The sequence below is a fragment of the Lutjanus erythropterus genome, chromosome 24 (assembly GCF_056507025.1).
Source record: "Lutjanus erythropterus isolate fLutEry1 chromosome 24, fLutEry1.hap2, whole genome shotgun sequence".
NCBI classification, from domain to species: domain Eukaryota; kingdom Metazoa; phylum Chordata; class Actinopteri; order Lutjaniformes; family Lutjanidae; genus Lutjanus; species Lutjanus erythropterus.
Genome location: NC_139340.1, coordinates 6,930,199 through 6,950,504, shown reverse-complemented (window position 1 = coordinate 6,950,504; position 20,306 = coordinate 6,930,199). Strand labels below are relative to the sequence as shown.

Below are 20,306 nucleotides of genomic sequence, written 5' to 3'. Positions count from 1 at the left end.
TTCTTAAGCTTTCATCCCAAGAGTCACAAAGGATTGACTGTATAAAAACAGGCCCGTTCTCTTATGGGAACCTACTGCCATATTTGGTCCGTAGTGTGGTTTAATTAGGGCTCAGTTTTGATGAAGTCTGGAGCATTGAAAACTAGAGAGAATTAGGATGAAACATGGGAGAAAAAGGGGAGAAGGGGGAAGCGACTGAGGCGTTTTAACAAAGAGAGAGCACTAATCAAAGCCCTTCAGAGGACGTATCCCAGTGCACTCTCTTTTGAATGTCTTGCTGCCACAACAATGTCCTCTTTCTCTTGCATTGTGCCGTTCATAGGGAGGAACGTTCAAAAGGGGAGATTACAAGGCTGCTGCGGCCTCCATCTCTGCAATAAGTGAGAATGTGGAACACCAGCATTGAGACTCAGCAGTGTGCCAATCAATAAAAAGCCCTGTGTTCTCGGTGACCACAATAATTATCATCACCATCCACAGGAATGACATGTTGTTTGGGGCTTTGCAGAAGGTCAAGAGCGGATTGGCGGCACATGACGTTTCCATGGCGCCGGTGCATGTACGGAGAATTGCTAAAAAGGTGAACGTTTGGCTCCGGAGCGTTTAGGTGTGATGATGATTGGTGCAATTATCTTTAAAGCTTTGGAAACATGCATGGTGATGGGTTAATGTCTGAGATTAGACGCCTCTGTGACTCCGGGGGGAACGTGGTGTAGCCACATTTCTTTTTCAGCAAGAAGCCCAGTGATTTTGTCTATGATTTAGTAAATAAGGTCACTCTGATCCCGAGGTGAGGAGTAACTAACTTTTTACTTTTATTCCCAACATTTTAATACAAATATCTGTACTTTCTACACCTAACATTTTCAAAACAAGCTTGTTACTTTAGTGTTGATGCATTTGAAAGGAATTATTGATTATGATTTTAATTATCATTGACCCACCTTCCCAAAATCAAGACTGATTTCAGACTAAATGGATGGGACAATAATGCATAGAAAGGACAACTGGTGAATCAATGAGTGCGTATCACAAACAACACATGTAACAAGATGAAAATGATATAAAAGAGGTTACAAACTTAAAATCAGGCAAAAAAAAAAAAGTATTAAGACAAAAACAATGTAAAAGATTTGAGGTGAAAATTACTTAAAAAATGTAACAAAACAAAATGACACGACTTAACAAGACAGAATTGATGTGAAATATGTAAAAAGACCAAAAATATGCAACAAGAGAAAAAAAGATGTAACAGGACAAAAAAAGGGAACAAGATGAAAACAACATACGAGGTAAAAGACAGGACAAAAAAAGATGTAACAAGGCTGAACATTGTAAAAGATATCATGAAAAAAATGTTAAGGACATAACAAAATGAAAATGACGTAAAAGATGCAACAAGACAAATGTGATGCAAAGGACAATTTGACATAAAAGGCTTAACAAGATGACAAGACTTAAAAAGATAAAAAAAAAAAAAACAACATAAAAGGCACAACAAGACAAAATCAATGTAAAATATGCTACAAGAAAGAATAGACGTAACAAGATGTAAATGGCAGAGAGTGAGACGCAACCGTGGAGAAAAGGTGAGCTTTAGTTATCTTTGCACAGGAACACTTGTTTCTACAGTCAGTAGAAATGTCTTTCAGAGGGCAACTTTTTACTTTTATAATTTGGTAACAGTAAAAGTACTGATTAAACAGTTTTACAAAAGTATCTCTACTCCACCTCTACTCTGATCTTTCTCACATCCTTTATTTATTTAAATAATGCATATATCTGTTTCATGTTATTATGTTATTATTACTACATTTTATTATAATAAAACATGTTACAATATTGTTTGATTTGTCTGCTGTCCTTTATCCATGTCTCACTTGTATTTCTCACTGTAGTATGAGTTCTTCCTGCTTCATTTTGTCCCTTTTTGTTGAGTAGGGGTGGATTTTTATTTATTTTCATGCTTTATCCTTTTTTATTTGTGTTTAGAAGAGTGCTTTTCTACTCTTCTCTGCAGTTTGTCCAGTCTTGTGTGCTGCAGTACCACTTCCGCACCAGCAGGTGGCGGCAGCGCGCCGACTGACGTTACAGTCACCCACGAAGAAGACTTAGCATCAACAGTGCAGCAGTCGCAGGTAGCTGACGATGTTTATATTGTTCAGTTTTATCCTCATTCCGTACTATTTGTAGAAATTGCATATTCTGAATTTATATTTTATGTTATTTTTTTGCCACAGTAGCGTGTTCAGCCGTTAGCTTCAGCGGTGCAGCTAAGCTAACTGGAAGCTGTCAGTGTATGTGGGGGTGTGTAGCCCTGCAACACGTTTAATGTGTTATGAGGTTTTATATTCTGTTATAAGATCGATAGCTCTCTATTTTTAGCCTTGTTTCTATTTCACTCGTCTATTCTGTCTCCTGCGCCTGATATTGCTTCATCTCTCCGCAGATTATTTTTTTTTACCTGACCCACATACAGAGCAGTTGCAGCACTGCAGCAACCAGAAAGCTGTTAAAATGGACACAAGAGCCTTGAGGAATCCATATCACGACTATGATGGGAGCCCTGAGTTCACACAGGGGCTGTTTGACTCACATGGAAAGGTAATGCATGAAGAATGTATAATAATGAAGTGTGTGCGTATGTGATTAATGCACAGTAACCCTCGTAATTTTAATTTTTTCCCCAACCTTCAGCTCACATCAGAGTTTTCCCAGAGGCTGCGCAGCAAGATCAGTGAGCTTTTAGCTGTCATGGAAAATGGGCTGAGGTCTGCTGACCCAAGAGATTGCACCAGTTACACCGGCTGGGCAGGTGATGGCAGACACCATCACACATGACATCATCTGGTCTGATTGCAAGCAATTGCAGGGGTCTGACTATATGGCAACCTGATGTCAAGAAGTAAGGCTGCACATGTGATTGTGATGCTCACTGCAGACTAGACACCAAAATTAGCACCAGCCAAATGTTGGTAATCTATTAAGTGCTTGGTAAAAGTGGTTTGAACGCTCATTCATCTTTCTGGAGCTGCGACACTTAAATTCTCTATTTTCCTCTGAGACTTTTCTCTGTTTTAGATCTGGTGTCCACGGTTTAATACAAGCCTCCAGCAAAATTTTGAGCAAAAGGAGGACATAGGCTGTAATGCACATTATGGTTGACCAAATATTAAAACATTCATTTCATAATTGGAGGATGTAAGGAGTTACGGATGACAGATGTCAACGTGTTTAATTTGAAGTCTTAGGTAAAATGCCTTAAACAAGCCAGGGTATATTTGTAAAAGAATATTTGAAGCATCAGAACTGTTCTTTGTTTTTGTTGTAATAGTGAAATCAGTTAGATTTGGTTTGGTCAAAGCTGGAATGAATTATTCATTATCTTTATCAGCCATGAGAAGCAGTGGTAATAATAAGCTATTGTTATCCGCTGAAACAAACCCATATTTTGCCTCCGTTCTTTTCTGCCTTATATGTAAATGTTTTGTTAATTCTCAGTTTCTTCTCACGGTTTGATGGTAATTTAATGAACAGAAAATGCAGGTTGTATTCAGTATTAGAACGCATGATTCACTGGGGCATCTGAAGCAATTTTTTATCTGGTTTAAAGGCTGTGAGTGTATTCATTTTTGATTAATTTGCTCTGACTGTTCTTTTGTTTTTGGTCCGTGAAATGTCAAAAAAAAGATAAACACTACTTATTACATCTTCCCAGAAGTTGAATTGGGTTATTCCTTTTTTTTTAATCTAACCAACAGTCAAACACCAGAAGACCAGAAAAAAAAATCTTAAAATACTTATATATATATATAGAAGATGTGAACGTATTCTGAGATGAGAACAGATAATTCAGTAGGTTACTAAATGTGCAGCCTTACTTCAGTTATGGTTTTTGAAACATTTCTGCGTTAGTTTTGAAAGATTGCAATAATAACATGTATCTGTCTGTCTGTCTGTCGTCAGGCATCGCTCTGCTCTACCTGCACCTCCACAATGTTTTCAACGAGCCCTCCTTCCTTCAGAAAGCACTCGACTACGTCAGCCGGAGTCTGAAGTGTTTGACCAGACGTCATGATGTCACCTTCCTCTGTGGGGACGCCGGGCCTCTGGCTGTAGCTGCTGTGGTCTTCCACCGCCTGCAGAGGGCGCAAGAAACTGACGAGTGCATCAACCGGTCAGTCTAATATACATACGTTAATCAATTATTCAAAATGAAGGTATTTACTTTGATAAAAGTGTAATTTCTAATGTTTTCTTGAGTGCATCATTTCATACTGGTTCCCTTGCTTGTTATGTTTCTTATTACTCTTCATGTGCAGCACACTTTTGTGTCCAGGGTGGAGGAAACACCACATCGCTAGAAATGTTAGCTCTGTGCAGTCATTTCTAAGAGATCAGTTACAAGTTGCCTTGCCTCAGAGAGAGAAAGAGATTTGATAAACTATTTTTGTGCACACATGACAGAATTACGTTGTATTATAAAATAATCATGCTGTTCTGAACCTGTTGATTTGACTTGATTGCCTCTGTTGTGCATTTTCAGGCACTGTGGGGAAAAAAAACAAGGTCCTAATCAGATTAAGAATTACAAATGAAAATGCGCAACAAAAACTCCTGCATTCTTTTCTTTTTATTTATTCAATTAATCATTTCCCTTTCACAAGAATGAATGTGATGCCTGTACCACATCAGAAATCAAGTTTTAGATAAATATTAATATTAATCTTAATTACAGTATCCATCATAGTAATAATGATGTTTCAGTTTCCGTCTGAGAAAGGCGAGGGCGTCTCCTCCTTTTTATTGAAGAGACCTGCAAGTGTGACTTCACACATCATATTCAGAATGAGCATATATCTACAAAAAACAAGTTTATTTTGTTTTTATTTATGTTTTACACAACGTCACACATTTTTTCACCTTCCATTTCCGGTGTCTGAATATTTATTGGTCCTTGACAGAGTGTACTTCTGTTATTATCAAGTATGTAATGCATCATAACTTTTTGTTGCACAAGCGTGTTTTCTGAAATGTAATTGCAAACACACAGCGTGCAAGTTTTATAGATTTTTTTTAAGCATCTGCATCGACGGCGCCACATGCTGCTTAAACTAAATGCTGATTGGACAGCATTACTTCAATCACAGTGCGTAAATATTGATTCTGATCCAGTTTAATAAACTGCCAGAGGTATAATTGTGAACAGCTGCACTGTATGGTAAAAAGTCATATGCGATTGTTTTGAAAGAAATTGTGATATGTGATGAAAGACTATTAAAACTGTGATTATTTGTTGGGGTCTGTACCAAACTCATATTTTTCTCATTTTATTTCTTTTTTTAAAAAAGCAATTTTGTTCTGTAATTTGTATATTGCACTTGATCATATTGCAATTTTGATAGTATAGCTCAGAGGTAATCATAGCTAGTTCGCTGGTCATTATAAAGAATCATCCTGACTGATGGATTTCATGTTTTTCTTGTCTTACTCTCCCAGACTGCTGCAGCTTCATCAGACCGTGGTGAAAGGCTCAGGCGGGCTGCCTGATGAGATGCTCTACGGGAGGATGGGATACCTCTACTCCCTCGTCTTCATCAACCAGCAGCTCAGACAGGACCTGATCCCCCTGCAGTACATCCAGCAGGTGGGTCAGAAACAGACCAAACAGATCGACGGGCTGCCTGATCATCCATGACTTCTTGGTCAGAACTGTCCTTAATGCTTCATACAATTATAGTAATCATAGGTAAAGAGGAATGAGTCTAATTGGATGAAAGGGTTGGGAATAATTAAAGAAAAAGAGGGGAAATTGATACAGAAAAAAGCTTCTCTAACCTCTGGGTTTCTGCCCCCAGCAATCTCGATTTGCCATCGGGCGTTAATTTGCTCACTCTTGCACATATCGATGTCCAAATTGCTCTAATTCATCTCCATTGATTTCTTCCAATTCTACAGATTAGGTGTGTTTGTGAGCCGGGATGTGTTGTTTCCTTCCTCAGATCAGTGAGGCCGTGCTGGGTTCAGGCGAGCACCTCAGCAGGAAGTTCAGGGTCCAGAACCAGAGCCCGCTGATGTACGAGTGGTACCAGGAGCAGTACGTCGGCGCCGCCCACGGCCTGGCGGGCATCTACTACTTCCTCATGCAGGTAAGATTGACTGTATTATGAAGCTTTTGTTGCTATTTTATGCTTAATTTTGATGAATATATTCCTGAGATAGAAATAACATTATGCCAAAAATACATAGCACTTTAGATCTGTAACAAATGTCTTTTTTTATTTTCAAAGCTTCCATTGAGGTTTTTCATACTAAAATTAGTTATAGTTGTTTAGTAGTTATTTTTATTCAGGGATGCATGTTTTAATGGATCGGTTAATAGTTGTTTATGTGTCAGAAAATGTTGAAAAATGACAATCAGTATTTAACAAAGCCTAACATGACATCCTCAGATATGTTGTTTTACTCACAACCCAAAGATATTTTCAGTTTGCTGTCAGAGAAGAGTAAAGAAACTAAAAGCTATTCACATTTGAGAATTTTTTTTCTTACTCAAACTGATTGACTATAGAAAAAGTAGGTGTTCCATTTAATAATCAATTTATTGTTGCAGCTCTGTTTTTATTTCATGTTTTGTTGTGTGTCATGCCATCATCTGGCCCATATATATATATATATAATTGTTACATGTTTTCTCTGAGTAAAAATGACAGTTAAGAACAAAGTGAAAACGCTTTTCTGTGTATGTACAATTATACAGAAGTACCAGAATGAATAAACATGCAGGAAAAAATCTGTGCAACCCTCAAATGTTGATGTAGAATTTGAATGTCAACTTTATGCAAGAAGCTTTTAACTATTAGGTACAGCCCAGTTTAATCTAATCATTTTGCAATTACATGATTACTTCTTGAATCTACAAAACTACAGAAACGCTCAGAAACCCTAATCACAGGTTGAGAGATCCCAATATGAAATTTTAAAATAGCTTATTTTGTCCAACCAACGCTTCTAAAGCAAAAGAAAGTCACTTTAGAAAGATGCAAAACAAAGAAAAGATGTAAATCTTCACCTTTGAGATCCCAGAACCAGGGAATACTTGACATTTAGCACGATAAGACACTTAAAGAATTCATTGATTACTAAAATTGTTGCTAAATTGATTAAATATTTAATCAACTGAAAAACTAAAGCCCAGTATGATACAGTTTGCCTATTTATTATTTTTTAATCAGACCAGTCTCTTTTACGTGGGCTCAAAAATTAGTTTCAGACACTTTTATTACTACAGTGCAGTTTGTAACAGGCGGGTTCCCTCATAAACTAGTCAAACAAAAGTTTATGAATTACTCTGTTTATTGCAAACAAAACCATTTTAAATAAACAACTGTTTCTATATGAAGATAAACTTTCAATTCAAATATATTCTGTTGTTGCATGATATATAGAACAAACACACTTGTTAAAACTTGTCAAAATAAATAACTACTTATGATAACAAGAACTAAACTGTCCTATGCACAGCCGGGCTTCGTCAGCATGGAGGAGAACGTGCACAGGCTGGTCAAGCCCAGCGTCGACCATGTCTGTCGCCTCAAGTTCCCCACAGGAAACTACCCTCCCTGCATCGGGGACGACCGAGACCTGCTGGTGCACTGGTGCCACGGCTCCCCGGGGGTGATCTACATGCTGCTGCAGGCGTACAGGGTAAACACAGAGGGAGGTTTATTTTGAAAAATGAAATAAATTCACTTTATATCAGATTTAAAAAAAACAAGCTCTTTCATGGAGTCAAGTGTTTTTAGAGAACAACAAGAGTTGATTCACAGAGTCACAGTGCCATCCTGTGGTTGTAATCTCAACTGCTGTGCCTCCAGAGCTTTATTTTCTTTCTATTTCCTGTTTCAAAATAAAGCTAAAATATGACAAAGTGATTTAGTTTTACTGACAGCAGATGTTTTTGTTTTTCTATCAGGCTTTTATACCCATAAACTTACAAGAAATAGCTTTATTGTCACCATTCACATCTACAAAAGCATTTTAATGAGCTTTTTCCTCCTCTGTTTTGTTTCCCGTCCCAGGTCTTTGGCGTGCCTCAGTACCTGGCCGACGCCCTGCAGTGCGGCGAGGTGGTGTGGCGATACGGCTTGCTAAAGAAGGGCTATGGGCTGTGTCACGGCGCGGCGGGTAACGCCTACGTCTTCCTGGCCCTCTACCGGCAAACGCAGGACCCCAAGCACCTTTACAGAGCCTGCATGGTGAGAGCAACATGAAAGAGACTTTATAATGTAATCAGTATACATCATTCACGCCGTGCAGCCGCCGTTTGAGTGATCAAACAACCGCACGTATTAATGGTGGCACTCCTGCAGTGCATCCGTCTTAATTAGTGCCCAGAAATACCTGATTAATGCCTCAGCAGTTTGACAGTGAGGAATTATGATTAGAAGTTGTTTACCTTTCTCAGTGGGAAGAAGAGGAATTTTTTAAAAACTTTATTTATCCATTAAAAGTTGAGTTTGTTTTGAGACAAACATACAGAGGGCATGTCTCTTTGTTTTCACTGTTTCACTGTGTTTGTTTTCATAGCAGGAAATAAAAACATTTTAGAAATAATTGAATCACAGATGAGGTGAAGCCCATGATAAGTCGTATTAGTTTTGTTATTAAAAAGTCATAATTATGAGGTAAAAGTGATGACTTTTTTAATATTTGATCATTTAGATTTTTTTATCCCTTAATTATGACTTTTTACATCACATTGTCCCATTTTTATTTCATAATTTCAACTTTTTATCTCGTAATTTTGACCTTTTGTCGTATAATTTTGACTTTTTTCATAATGAACTACTTTTTAACTTCCCAATTAAGACTTTTTATCTCATAATGTCAACCTTTTTTCTCCAGTTTTAACTCATATATTTGTCTTTTTCCTCTCATAATTTCAACCTTTTATGTAGTTATTATGGCTTGTCATCAGGATATTTTTTCTCGTGCTCTTATAAAAGTTCATTTTGTTTGTTTTTTCAGGCTTTATATTGTGTCTTTCTCTGACTTTGATCGTGAAAGTCATATTAAAGTTAGCTCAAAGTGCAGCCGATCACAGTGCAGTTGGCCTCTCGCCAGCTTTCAGATCGAAAATTATTCCAGAAAGGGGGGAGCATGTGAGAGGCAGCGCCTTTTATGTTTATTGACAATAGGTTGGTAGCTGTCGGTGCCAGTCGCCGTCAAAGCGGGCCTGAGCGGGGCCCGGTAGTGAGCTCTCTTTTGGATACGCTCCAGGTGGCTTGAGTCCCACGTGTACCATCATTAATATGAATCTATTCATAGAGGATGGAAATAGACCCCTCAGATGTCTTGCCTAAGCTCTGTTACATTCTCCCAGTGCAACAGAGTGACATTGTGGTCATAATCTGATACCGTGACAGATGCTTGGATTTCACCGAGCGGAGCACAATTTTTAGCTGTTGTTGACATTGCTCGCTATTCTCCCGGGAGGGTTCAGCTTCGGTCCACGATGTTATTATGACACTGTCTCTCTTTGTCTCTCCAGTTTGCAGACTGGTGCATGAACTACGGCAAACATGGATGCCGAACACCAGACACACCCTACTCGCTTTTTGAAGGTAATACGTGATGACATGTCCCACTTGCCAAAATCAATTAGTTGTTTGGTCCATACAATGTCAGAAAATGTTAAAAGGAGGGAAAAAAAAAAAAAAAATGGCTTGTTTTGTCCACAACAACCAAAGGATATTCAGGTTACTGTTGTAAAGGAGTAAAGAAACCAGAAAGTATTTCTTTTTAAGAAGCTGGAATCAGAATTTTTTCTTAAAAAATGACTCAAACGGATAAATCGATTATCAAAATAGCTGGCTGTTAATGTAATACTCATTATTTATCAATTAACTCATTCATTGTTGCAGCTCTAATTATCTGAAAAAAGTACTGTGTATTAAAAGCCATTTAAAGCCAGCAATCACATTCTTAAATAACCAAATGGTATTTTAAATGCTGTTGAAACATGTGGTACTTTGCACCATGCATTATGAACATTGCATGTTATCCAAACAATTCACTAAATGCGTTTTCAGACTGAGCAGGATCACAGCGTCTGCAGGGCAACAAAAAAACTGTAAACAGATGAAATAAATAGTATTTGTGGTGCCAACTCATGAAGATAGCAACGCTTAATGTTTTTTACTCGACTAATCCTGCACATCCTGCGTGAAGAGAGCAAAAACTGTGCAAAACTGTGTCTAATTTAAATGTATTCCAAAGCAATTTATTTGAACTGTGTAGTAAGTAGGCTTTTTGACTGTGAGCTTATAAAAAGATCAGACTATGGAATCTGGATTGGTGACATCAGAACCTGATACTGATATCAGATTGGATTAGTCCCAGCTCTAATTCTGGTTCAGTTTCTGCTAATGCAGTCTTCCTGTGTTTGGCACACGACGACATAATGATATTTCAGACTTGTGCAGTTGCCAGGTTGCATCATTTTGCAGTGGCTGATGTTCTGATGCACCGGCATGTCAGGCAGCGGCGCAACACCGACTGTAAATCACAGTTACAACACTAGACAAGCAGGTCGTGTGAATTTTATCGGATTGATTTCCGGTGAAGCAGGTTATATGAATGCCGTTGTTGATAGTTGTTCATAGTTAAGAGCAAGAAATGATTTTGGTGTTTCCTGGGCCATAATAAATAGTATGTCACCAAGGGTCGGTAACGTTGGACAATCCAGAAAGAGTCTCATTTATGTTCAACAAAGTACACTGGCAGTACAAACCATTAAGATGAATCGGTACAAACAATCTAATATTATGTAGGGTTTTGTGTGTGTTGCTGTATCTCAATGTGTCTGTGTTGCAGCTGTGAACTCAGCGTGTCACTCTCTGTTTACAGGCATGGCCGGCACCATCTATTTCTTGGCCGACCTCCTGCAGCCAATGAAAGCGAGGTTCCCGGCCTTTGAGGTGTAAGCGTTTCTCCACAGGTACACACACGACAGCAAAATAAAACCCGAAGACGACGCACTCTCCTCCTCTCTGTCACGCTCGTACGCGAAAACACTTCACATCATCTCGATAAATGAAATCCTGGGACTGACTTTGACTCGTCGTGCCATGTTCTTCCTGCTCTTTCTCCTTCTGGTAGCCTGACATGTTATGAACAGCATAAATACTCGCATCTCAACTCCGTAATTATCTCAAAGATGTGTCAAAGATGACAGCTTCTCTGGCTTTTTGTGTTTAAATTAAACTCTTGGCTTTATTAACTGCAGCTGGAAAGGAACTAATTTTCATTTTCAGATTAAAACTAAATTGTGGGAGGATTAAACAGAGTTTTGTTAGAACTTAACTGTATATTCTGTAAGTTTGATATGTCAAAAAGGAAATGGATGTTTTAGTTTGCTATTTTCTCAACAGCAAAGCTCGTTACAATGCACTAAAAATAGAGCAGCACACGGTGTTACATGTGTTGAGGGATTAACCTTAAAGTGTAAACTGTTGCCTGTCCTTTGCACTGTCTGAGCAATAAATCATGAGTCTTTTTACAGCTGTTGCTCTGTTCTGAATTTTACCTCCTGCTCTTATTTTGGTGCAACTCTGCAGCAGCGAAGAATGGCCACAAGGAGGCAGCAGAGAGCCACCAATGTATGAATGAGTGTCTGACCTCCACTTGGCAACTGAAGTACATTCTTTGGCAGCAAAAGAGATTCGCCTTGAAACTTGTCTCATCGTGAATAGATTATCTGACAGTCAGATTTTATGCTAATCAGGTTGAATTTTCCGTGTTCAGTGGAGATATGGATGCAGGATACAAGACGGTCTAAAAATCTCAATTATGTCATTTGTTTTGACTTATTATTTAGGAAATAGTTCTATTCTACTTTAAATACTTCCACCAGAGAGAGTGTTTGAAGGCATGTTTTGCCAGATTTACTCCTCTCTGCCAAATATAAATAAAAACGACGGATTTATTTATATTTTATACAGTATTTTTCCAGTTATTTGCGATGTCATAATAGCCTTCGTCTTCATGGAAACACAGACCGCATGTGATTATCACAGAGAGGATAGATATTATCATTTATTTTGAATGTAAGGACAAAAATCTATGCACCATTGTTGATCTTTTTTTATTTAATTAGGGAATTAATTCATTTTCAAAAAGCTAAATTCCTCAAGTTGTTCCAAATTGAAACTGAATGCTATTTTCCGTCTTCTGAATTTATAACAAATAAAAAAGGCATGTCAGCTCATAAATGTTTACAGCTTAATTACTTTAAGTCTGTCACCAGAGTAAATAATTTTTGCTTCTTGTATTTATTTTATTCCCTTTTTTTCATCTGTCTGTTTATGGCATTAGTTGTAATTGGAAAAAGGTAAGGTCAGTATGATAGCATCAGCAAACTCTTGTTTATTTTCCCGACACTAATCATGTTTAACTCCATATTTCTCGACTGGTTGTTTACCTCCACCCCCCCCACCGCCGCTGTGGCTCTACGCCCCCACGTTTAGGATCCACTTACCTAAGGCATCCATTTGTTGGAAGAGTCGGGCTAAATCTTCACGAGGGAAAAACTGGCCTGGCCATTTTCAAAGGGATCCCTTGACCTCTCACCTCAAGATATCTGAATAAAAATGGGCTCATGCGGAATAAATCAGTTGTTTTTCACCTAGTAAAACCATATGTTTGAGTATTACTGCACACTGGGGTCCCTAAACAGTGGAATTGCCTGGATTAGGTCCAACTGGAAAGCCGAGACTCTTGTGGTTTCAATGAACCCAACTATATTCATGTGTGGTGATGTTAGTCCTCGTAGTAGCTGTTTCATTGTAGTGAGACCAGTTTTTGAAACTTGACCTCGCTGCAAAAAAATGACCTATAGTGACCTCTAGGATAATCATAGCCTGGTGGAACTTCACTACTGACCCGGACCATTCAGAGGATGGATGACTGTCGATAATGAAGGAGTTTAACAGCAATTTTTTCAGCATTAATTTTTCCATGCCGTTCTATAAGGTCTTAATGTGGCATTTTAGAGGGATTTTCAACCATTTTTATCAATTCTCAGCAGGACAAAGTGGTTAAATTTTGCACCAAATCTGTGTAACAAATGGTATCAACCCAAAAATGTCATAAATTATAAAACTGAGCAGGCAAATGACCATCATATACGCCTGTCATCATGTTATATTCCATTATACAGTCAAATCTTTTAAAATTTGAATAGGCGCCTTAAGAAAATGAAACATTTATTACAGATTTATGACTAGAAACTTGACACACAGTGCAGGTTCCCAGCTTTCAGGTGATCTATAAGACTACTATGTGGCTGTTTACTCCTAAAGATCTCCTGCCCCCCCCTCTAAAAACAGAAGCGGAGGGGTGGACTAGTGGAGGTTAAGGCATTTAGCTCGCAGTTGAAGCCACATATTAGTGTGACGAGTGTCTAAAATCCTCTGTCCCTGCCTCCGTGGGCCACTTGGCTCAACTGCTCTGCTCTCTATTCCAAATAAGGCTTATGTAACACCCCCGAAAACCAAGCAGCGACACAATGCCACCGCTCTTTTTTAAGCCCCCTGCCCATGCTTCTTTATGACCTGACACCAGCTGGGGGTCTCGGGGGGCCTAAGAGGAGGAGGTGGGGGGTGGGGGAAGCGGGGAAGTTAGGGAGGCGGTTACTGTACCGGAGAGTCTTGAGGAGCAGGAGCATCGTTCATTTTCATTTTCTCCACCCCCCAGCGTAGGAGAAACCAAACACCTCGGGCAGGAATGGGAGTAAAAATAGAGCTCATCTGTCCGGGGTGGGTAGGGTCTCTTGGACATGTCTGTCACTTAGTCTCACGGACGTCCTCCAACTCTTCTCCTTCTTGCTCTGTAGCTGTGTTACAGAGCTGATGACAAGTTAGACTGACAAGAATTATTCGCGCTATTAGTAAATTATCTAATCAAGTCAACGCAAGTCATATTTTATTTATGTAGCCCAATTTCACAAATCACAATACGCCTCAGGGGGCTTTACAATCTGTACAGTGTACGACACACTCTGTCCTTATGCTCTGCATTCAGGAGAGGGAAAAACTTCTTCAAAACAACCTTTTAAAAATGGAAAAAAAAAAAAAAAAGGAAAAATCTCAAGAACAGATGCTGTCAGATGCTTGCGGAGGAACTGCAGAGCCCAGTGTTTAGGTTGCTGATAATTGTGTAATTGTGTTTAAAAATGATAATAATAGGTGAAGTTATGCAGAAGTAAAGACTTAATTGTTTAATCTGTGGAGGTTAAATGACCTGAGCACAGAGCTGCTTCACTAACCTTCATCTCCACCAGAGCTCTCCATGGTGCTGAGGGCAACATCACAAGGAATCTGTTGTTGATGCAGAAGATGCATGAAACAAAACTGTGACTTCTGCTGCAAGAGAACATTTCTGATGGATTTTGAATTTAAAATGGTCCCATGCAAAAGCAGGAAAAAGGTTCAGAAATCCCCCAGTTTCCTTTGTTTGTTTCCTCTGATGGGATCAAATCAAGGTTAACGCTTTCGGTCTGTTTTGTTTTTGAAAGTGCTGCAGAACATCAGTTACTCTATTCACTCTAATGTTAATTCTTGAATATTTTTGTGAAATATCTTTATCTTTCTTTGTGTGTCAGAACTGGTTGTACTTCTCTTCCCATTACTCACGACCCCTCAGATTTACCTGGTGACCCTTCGGCGGGGCCAGGCCCCTAGATTGGGAACCACTGGACTAAACCATCTCACTGAAAAGTAGGTACGACTAGCACCACCAACATGCTGCTCACACACTGATGCTTCACTGTTAATAATCTTATAATGTCATATATTATTGTTAGAGGGTCTCCTTGAGCTCAACAAACCGAGTGCCAGTGTACTTTCATTAAACGTAGATTTTATTTGTAATAGAATATTTTTGCACTACTGTATTTATAGTTTTACTCCAGTAAATGACCTGAATCACGTATGTGTTCATGCATCAATCATAGCTTGATTTATTTTTACATTTTATTCCTAAAACCTGGCAGTATTATCTGATTTATGGAGTGATAAAAAAAAATCAACATAAAATTTCAGTGAACGTTTAATATAAAAAATATTGTCCTAATGTAAGCAATCAACTGGAAAAGTTTCACTGTGATATATATTAGTTACATTTAATTTTTGCAAACAAAAGCTGTGCATTATAGTGTTCAGTTCAGCTACAGAAAACATTAACTTTAAAATGTCTTATTTGCTTTTATGTTGCAGATTTCAGAGTCCACTGAAATTTAATACTCATAAACCTCATGCAGTGAAACTTAAGTACATCAAGTTCAAGTTTTTGAGTAAACTGTCACTTCAAGTTGACTTTATCTGAATGGAATCAGCTTTTTAAACAGTTTTTGCCCTGCTGTCATTTAACCATAAGAGGAGGAGAAGTCTCACAGTTTAAAAATACCACCTTGTAAATGAGCTCTCTGGGCTTGGAGCCCGTCTGAAGTGGGCCACTAGGTAGCTGAGTTTTTTGCATTTTCCCTCACTGATCAGCTCTGCGTCTCTTTCACAAGAGAAAACTTCAGATGCCTGGTCAATTAATGCATTTTATTCTTTATAGAGATTAGTTTAAATGCTGTTTCAAAACTTGACACGCAAGACACAGAGTCTTGACACAGTTATTTCTCCTTCTAAAAATATCCCTGTCCCCTTCTAAAGGCCTACTCCCACTGCTCTCCTTTCCGTGTGCCCTAAGAAAGTTAAAGATGTTCCAGCGTGTCATCTGATCCGCCTCATTAGCATAGGTGACATCACATGGCTGGGATAAATAAGAGGGGGCTTCGACCATGGCTCAGGACCACTCTGTCTTGGGACTTCAGCTTCTTTTCTCCTTTCTTTCCTCCAGCTCCAACTCTCCAAAATGGTGTGTACAAATCTGTGATTTTGGACCTTTAGGGTGGGGGCAGTACCGATGGAGTTACTTTTTGTTTTTTTGCCTACCAGGGACATTTGTTGCTTGTGGCATGGGTTTGGATACCAGCTCTCCAAAATAAAAGCCCAAATTGGGACTTTATTGGCAAGACTTGCATTTTTGATTCAGCTTTATGACAAAAGTTCAAGGTTGAGAGGCCCAGGACCCCTGCCTTGACATACATCCACACTTTTATCTTTAATTTAATATCTGTAGTTTTTTATCTAAATGCAAGGAACCTACAATTTCATCATCCATCCATGTGTATTCAGTGCAGCAATAAGTTCTCATGATGAAATCTTACATAAGCTGAATTTTCTCTGTTATTTCCATCCTCATAAATGATTTCTTTCTATTTATTTCTCTGTGTTTGTGTGTTTATGTGTTTGTGAATTTCTGTTTGTTTACATGTGCGTTTTTTTTTTTTAATTTCCACGTGACAGACCGAGTTCTCAGCGGACCAGATTGAGGGTAAGTGCAGACATGACTTTTAACTTGTGAAAAATGGGTTGCGAGAATCCCCGCTCTCTCATCATCATCGCCATCATGCAGGGTGACATTTACTTGCACCCTTCACAGCAGGAGGGAGCAGAGAACGCCATCCAAATTTTCTTCCACAAGCTCAGTCTGTCAGTTTATGTAGCCAGGGGATTTTTCAGCAGTTTTGAAAGCTTTAGTCCCAATTAACTGCTAAAAAAATTGGAGTAGGGAGGAAGAAAAGTCATAGCAAGAGGATTTTTCAAATTTCTTTCAGCAATTGTTGAATCTGTAGTCCAAATTAACTGGTAAAAGCTGGAAGCAGGGATGAATAAAAGTTGGTTATTTTTGTAGCAAGGGCATTTTTTGATAATTTTTCAGCAGTCAACCCCTATTTTATCCAAACTGACTGCTGAAAGGTGGAAATGTTTCATAATTCTTCAGCCGTTTTTTTAGCCGTCGTTGATCCTTTAGTCCAAATTAACAGCTAAAAGCTGGAAGCGGGGATGAAGAAATTTCCAGGCTGAAGACCACCAATAGGACACGCCATTCCACAGACTTGTCCAGTTGTCGAGGAGGATTTCAGATATGTCTATTCTGAGCCGACCTTAGCCTTGTCTTGCAGGCCTCAGTGGGCCTTACACAGCAGAGGTGTTAATCACCAGGCCAAGGTTTAAGACGCAGGCATCCCCTTACACAAGGAATCCAAACCAGCGCCAACTCCAGACCTTTTGTTCAGTGCTGAAAGACAGAGTTTGGTGGAAGGCATTTGATGCGGCTCATTTTAAAGCTTACTAAAAAATAGATCTACAGAGTTTCTCAACTGGGCGTCTTATAGTTGCAGGGCAAAGCTCACAAGCACTTCCTATCAAGTTAATTTGTTTATATAGACTTTTAATTTGACAAGCCTTCAATCCAGAAAAGAAAGAAAATGCTGCTCCTGCATATTCTGGTACATTTAAACCACATGTTGGTTGCCAGTGGAATACATGTAAGGTATTGATTACGTCGCAGTCAGCATTCTTGTGTCTAACTCGAGCAGGGCCACAGGGGCCATGCCTCTATATGGCCTGGGTGACTCTGTCGGGGTGTATCAGTTTGCTCCTGATGTCTCCCGAAATTCCTCTTAAATGCAAGAGGAGGCAGGAATGGATAGGAGGGGGGCGGAGGCTGCTACAGCTGCCGTTCAGAAGCCACACAAGAGCATTAATCTACCGAAAAGGTCACTTTGAGTCGGCCTCCTCCTGGTAGGATTCATAGAAATAGCTAAAGCTTTTTTCGGGCCCCCCCGGTCCTTCCTCTTCTCTTCTCTGCTCGGGGACAGCTGTCGCTCCCGATCAGCTGGTGAACAATGACGGAAGTATGCGGCTTCTTACTGTCTTTGATCCTCCAGCACAGTGTGACTCCACATAGCTTTCATAGCTGACTAAAACCCTGCAATAGAAAGAATAGAAAACCCCAAAGGGGGCCCAAAACATTACATAACAAGCATAAGAGGGATTCTTGGCCTTGACAATTTTTACCATTTGATTGAAGTCCTAAGAAATCATTGTGTTAGTGCTTTTTAACTCAAAAGTTCTCTCTCATCTCTTCCTCTCTGACCAGACTTCAAGGAGGCTTTTGGTCTCTTTGACAGAGTTGGTGACAATCAGGTGGCCTTCAATCAGGTGGCCGACATCATGCGCGCTCTGGGCCAGAACCCCACCAACAAGGCTGTTACCAAGATTCTGGGCAACCCCACCGCCGATGGTAAGACCTCATCACATGCACACAAAATACAGAGATATCAAAGGTATCAAATATCAGTATTTGAGATGAAGGTTAATGCTAAAATGTTGTATAAAAGTAGAGCATACTTTCTCACAAAACATACAGAGCCTTACTTTAGGAAACAAAAAATAGGAAACAAAGTGCCAGGAAATTTAGATGTGACATAAAGATAAAGTAAAGGTATCATACAAGAGGACTGACGTTCAGTAAAAGCAAAAGGATACATAGGAGGAAGAAAAAGAAATAAATAAAATAAATGCACGATAAAAGGAGACGGATTCATAAATGAGCAACATTGGTTGATAATTTCACAGCCTTCAAATACTGTTTGGATCTTTGTTGCTTTTTATTTTTAAGGTTAATGTCGGGTCAGGTAAAGTTTGGCTCATTTCAGTTTATGTACAGTATGTGGAATTTGCCAAAAATGATAATGATATAGTTAAAATTGAGTTTAAAACTTTACAGTATATATTCTCCATATTTTTTCCATTTTAAATCACCATAAATAGGAGACCAGATCATTTGTCCTCAGGTCTCTGACGTTTATTATTACTTTTTTTTTTATATTTCAGACCATAGCCTCACTTTAAGTTCGTCAAACTGGCGCACTTATGACTCCAAAACATTTTAAAAAAAAGCTGTGTGAACAAACATAAAAGAGGTGCATGCTTCTGTTTTTCACCGTAAGATGAAAAGGTGTAATGACGACGCCCTGTCCGTGACGTTTTCCCACAGACATGGCCAACAAGAGGCTCAACTTCGACGCTTTCCTGCCCATGCTGAAGGAGGTCGATGCCCTCCCCAAGGGTACCTACGACGACTACGTTGAGGGCCTGCGCGTCTTCGACAAGGAGGGCAACGGCACAGTCATGGGCGCTGAGCTGCGCATTGTGCTGTCCACCCTGGGTGAGTCTCTCGCCAAATATAGACGCGCGCAAATATAGCTTGCTTGGCTCGTACAGTATGTGAAATGGAGAAAGTGACACGGATCCTTGTGCATCTACAGGAGAGAAGATGTCTGAGCCTGAGATTGATGCCCTCATGGCCGGCCAGGAGGACGAGAACGGCAGTGTGCACTATGAGGGTAAGTTTTAATCACCCAGCATGCCTTCACTTCTCCTTTTTTTTAGGTTTTAGCGAAAGATGTTCACATTTTGGTTTGTGTTTCTGCAGCTTTCGTCAAGCACATCATGTCTGTGTAAGAGGCCGGCAGAAGGAGTGCTGTAGAAACAGCCAACGGTGTTCAGGACATCTACACTGTGTCAAAGACCAACCAAGGAAAGACAAGGACTATGTACAAGGGATGTTGAAGCAAACCCATCTTGTTGTTTTATTTTGTTTTCCTTTCCATCTCGTCTCAAAACCCGCCTCCTCTCTCTCGGGACGTCATCTCTCCACTGTAGACCCCCCATCACTCGGCCTCTAACTCCCCCCCGGGGCACGTCTCCACTTGCCGCATGGGGTGAGGAACGGGGGAGAAGGGGTGACCGCTCATCAAGTGAGGGTAGATCCCTCCCTTCCCACCGCCACCTCATTCAGTCACGTTATCACTGGCCCAGCAATGCCAAAGGTGCTGGAGAATGGTCGTGGATTGACCGCCACAAGTCTCCCGTTTCCCTGAAAAGTTTTATTTATTGTCACTCTGTTCATGTCAGAATAAACTTTTCCAACGTACATCCCATCTGGGTTGGTTCTTGATCTCTCATTAACCACATACAGCTGTAGATATGCTCCAGTGTGTAGATGTTAAAGTTAAAACAAGACCATAATAGCACATTAATTCTTTTACAAATAAAAGGTTGAATTTATGATTATTAAAAGAGAATCAGCTTATTTCTTTCTGGTTTTAAACAGTGCATACATCAAGAACAGTTTACAGAAAATAGACATGAACTTCTCAAGCACTTACACCAAAAGTTTCCAGACTCTCAGCCTTTATTATTACATCTAAGTTGTTACTATGAATGCAGTTGTGAAAAAAAAATCACAAAATTTCTTCACACCCACAGCAATCAGTGTATATTTCCATATACAAATTAATTCCTCCACCAACAAATGTGTTACTATTTTCATGTGCACGTCAC

The 20,306-nt window shown here is 39.4% G+C and overlaps 2 protein-coding genes across 2 annotated transcripts; both read left to right on the top strand.

The window, feature by feature from the left end:
• Nucleotides 1-1,945: 1,945 nt before the first annotated feature.
• Nucleotides 1,946-11,589, top strand: lancl1 (LanC antibiotic synthetase component C-like 1 (bacterial)). The gene is made up of 9 exons (XM_084713836.1): nucleotides 1,946-2,604; nucleotides 2,698-2,815; nucleotides 3,967-4,177; nucleotides 5,500-5,647; nucleotides 6,003-6,149; nucleotides 7,525-7,707; nucleotides 8,082-8,258; nucleotides 9,554-9,626; nucleotides 10,912-11,589. The coding sequence occupies exons 1-9, from the start codon at nucleotides 2,518-2,520 to the stop codon at nucleotides 10,986-10,988; spliced, it is 1,221 nt and encodes a 406-aa protein (XP_084569962.1). The 5' UTR covers nucleotides 1,946-2,517; the 3' UTR covers nucleotides 10,989-11,589.
• A 4,214-nt stretch (nucleotides 11,590-15,803) lies between these two features.
• Nucleotides 15,804-19,903, top strand: LOC146304604 (myosin light chain 3, skeletal muscle isoform-like). Its single transcript, XM_084713835.1, is given in 7 exon segments — nucleotides 15,804-15,904; nucleotides 15,906-15,927; nucleotides 16,419-16,446; nucleotides 18,058-18,201; nucleotides 18,958-19,128; nucleotides 19,229-19,306; nucleotides 19,396-19,903. Coding segments are annotated over 7 exon segments (558 nt in total). The 5' UTR covers nucleotides 15,804-15,818; the 3' UTR covers nucleotides 19,425-19,903.
• Nucleotides 19,904-20,306: the final 403 nt, after the last annotated feature.

What these genes read in the sequence shown, in the direction of transcription:
- lancl1 (XM_084713836.1), top strand. Translation starts at nt 2,518, where the DNA reads ATGGACACAAGAGCCTTGAGGAATCCATATCACGACTATGATGGGAGC. An exon ending in ACTGACGAGTGCATCAACCG is followed by an intron (nt 4,178 to 5,499) that starts GTCAGTCTAATA and finishes TTACTCTCCCAG; the next exon opens with ACTGCTGCAGCTTCATCAGA. An exon ending in TGCTGCTGCAGGCGTACAGG is followed by an intron (nt 7,708 to 8,081) that starts GTAAACACAGAG and finishes TTCCCGTCCCAG; the next exon opens with GTCTTTGGCGTGCCTCAGTA.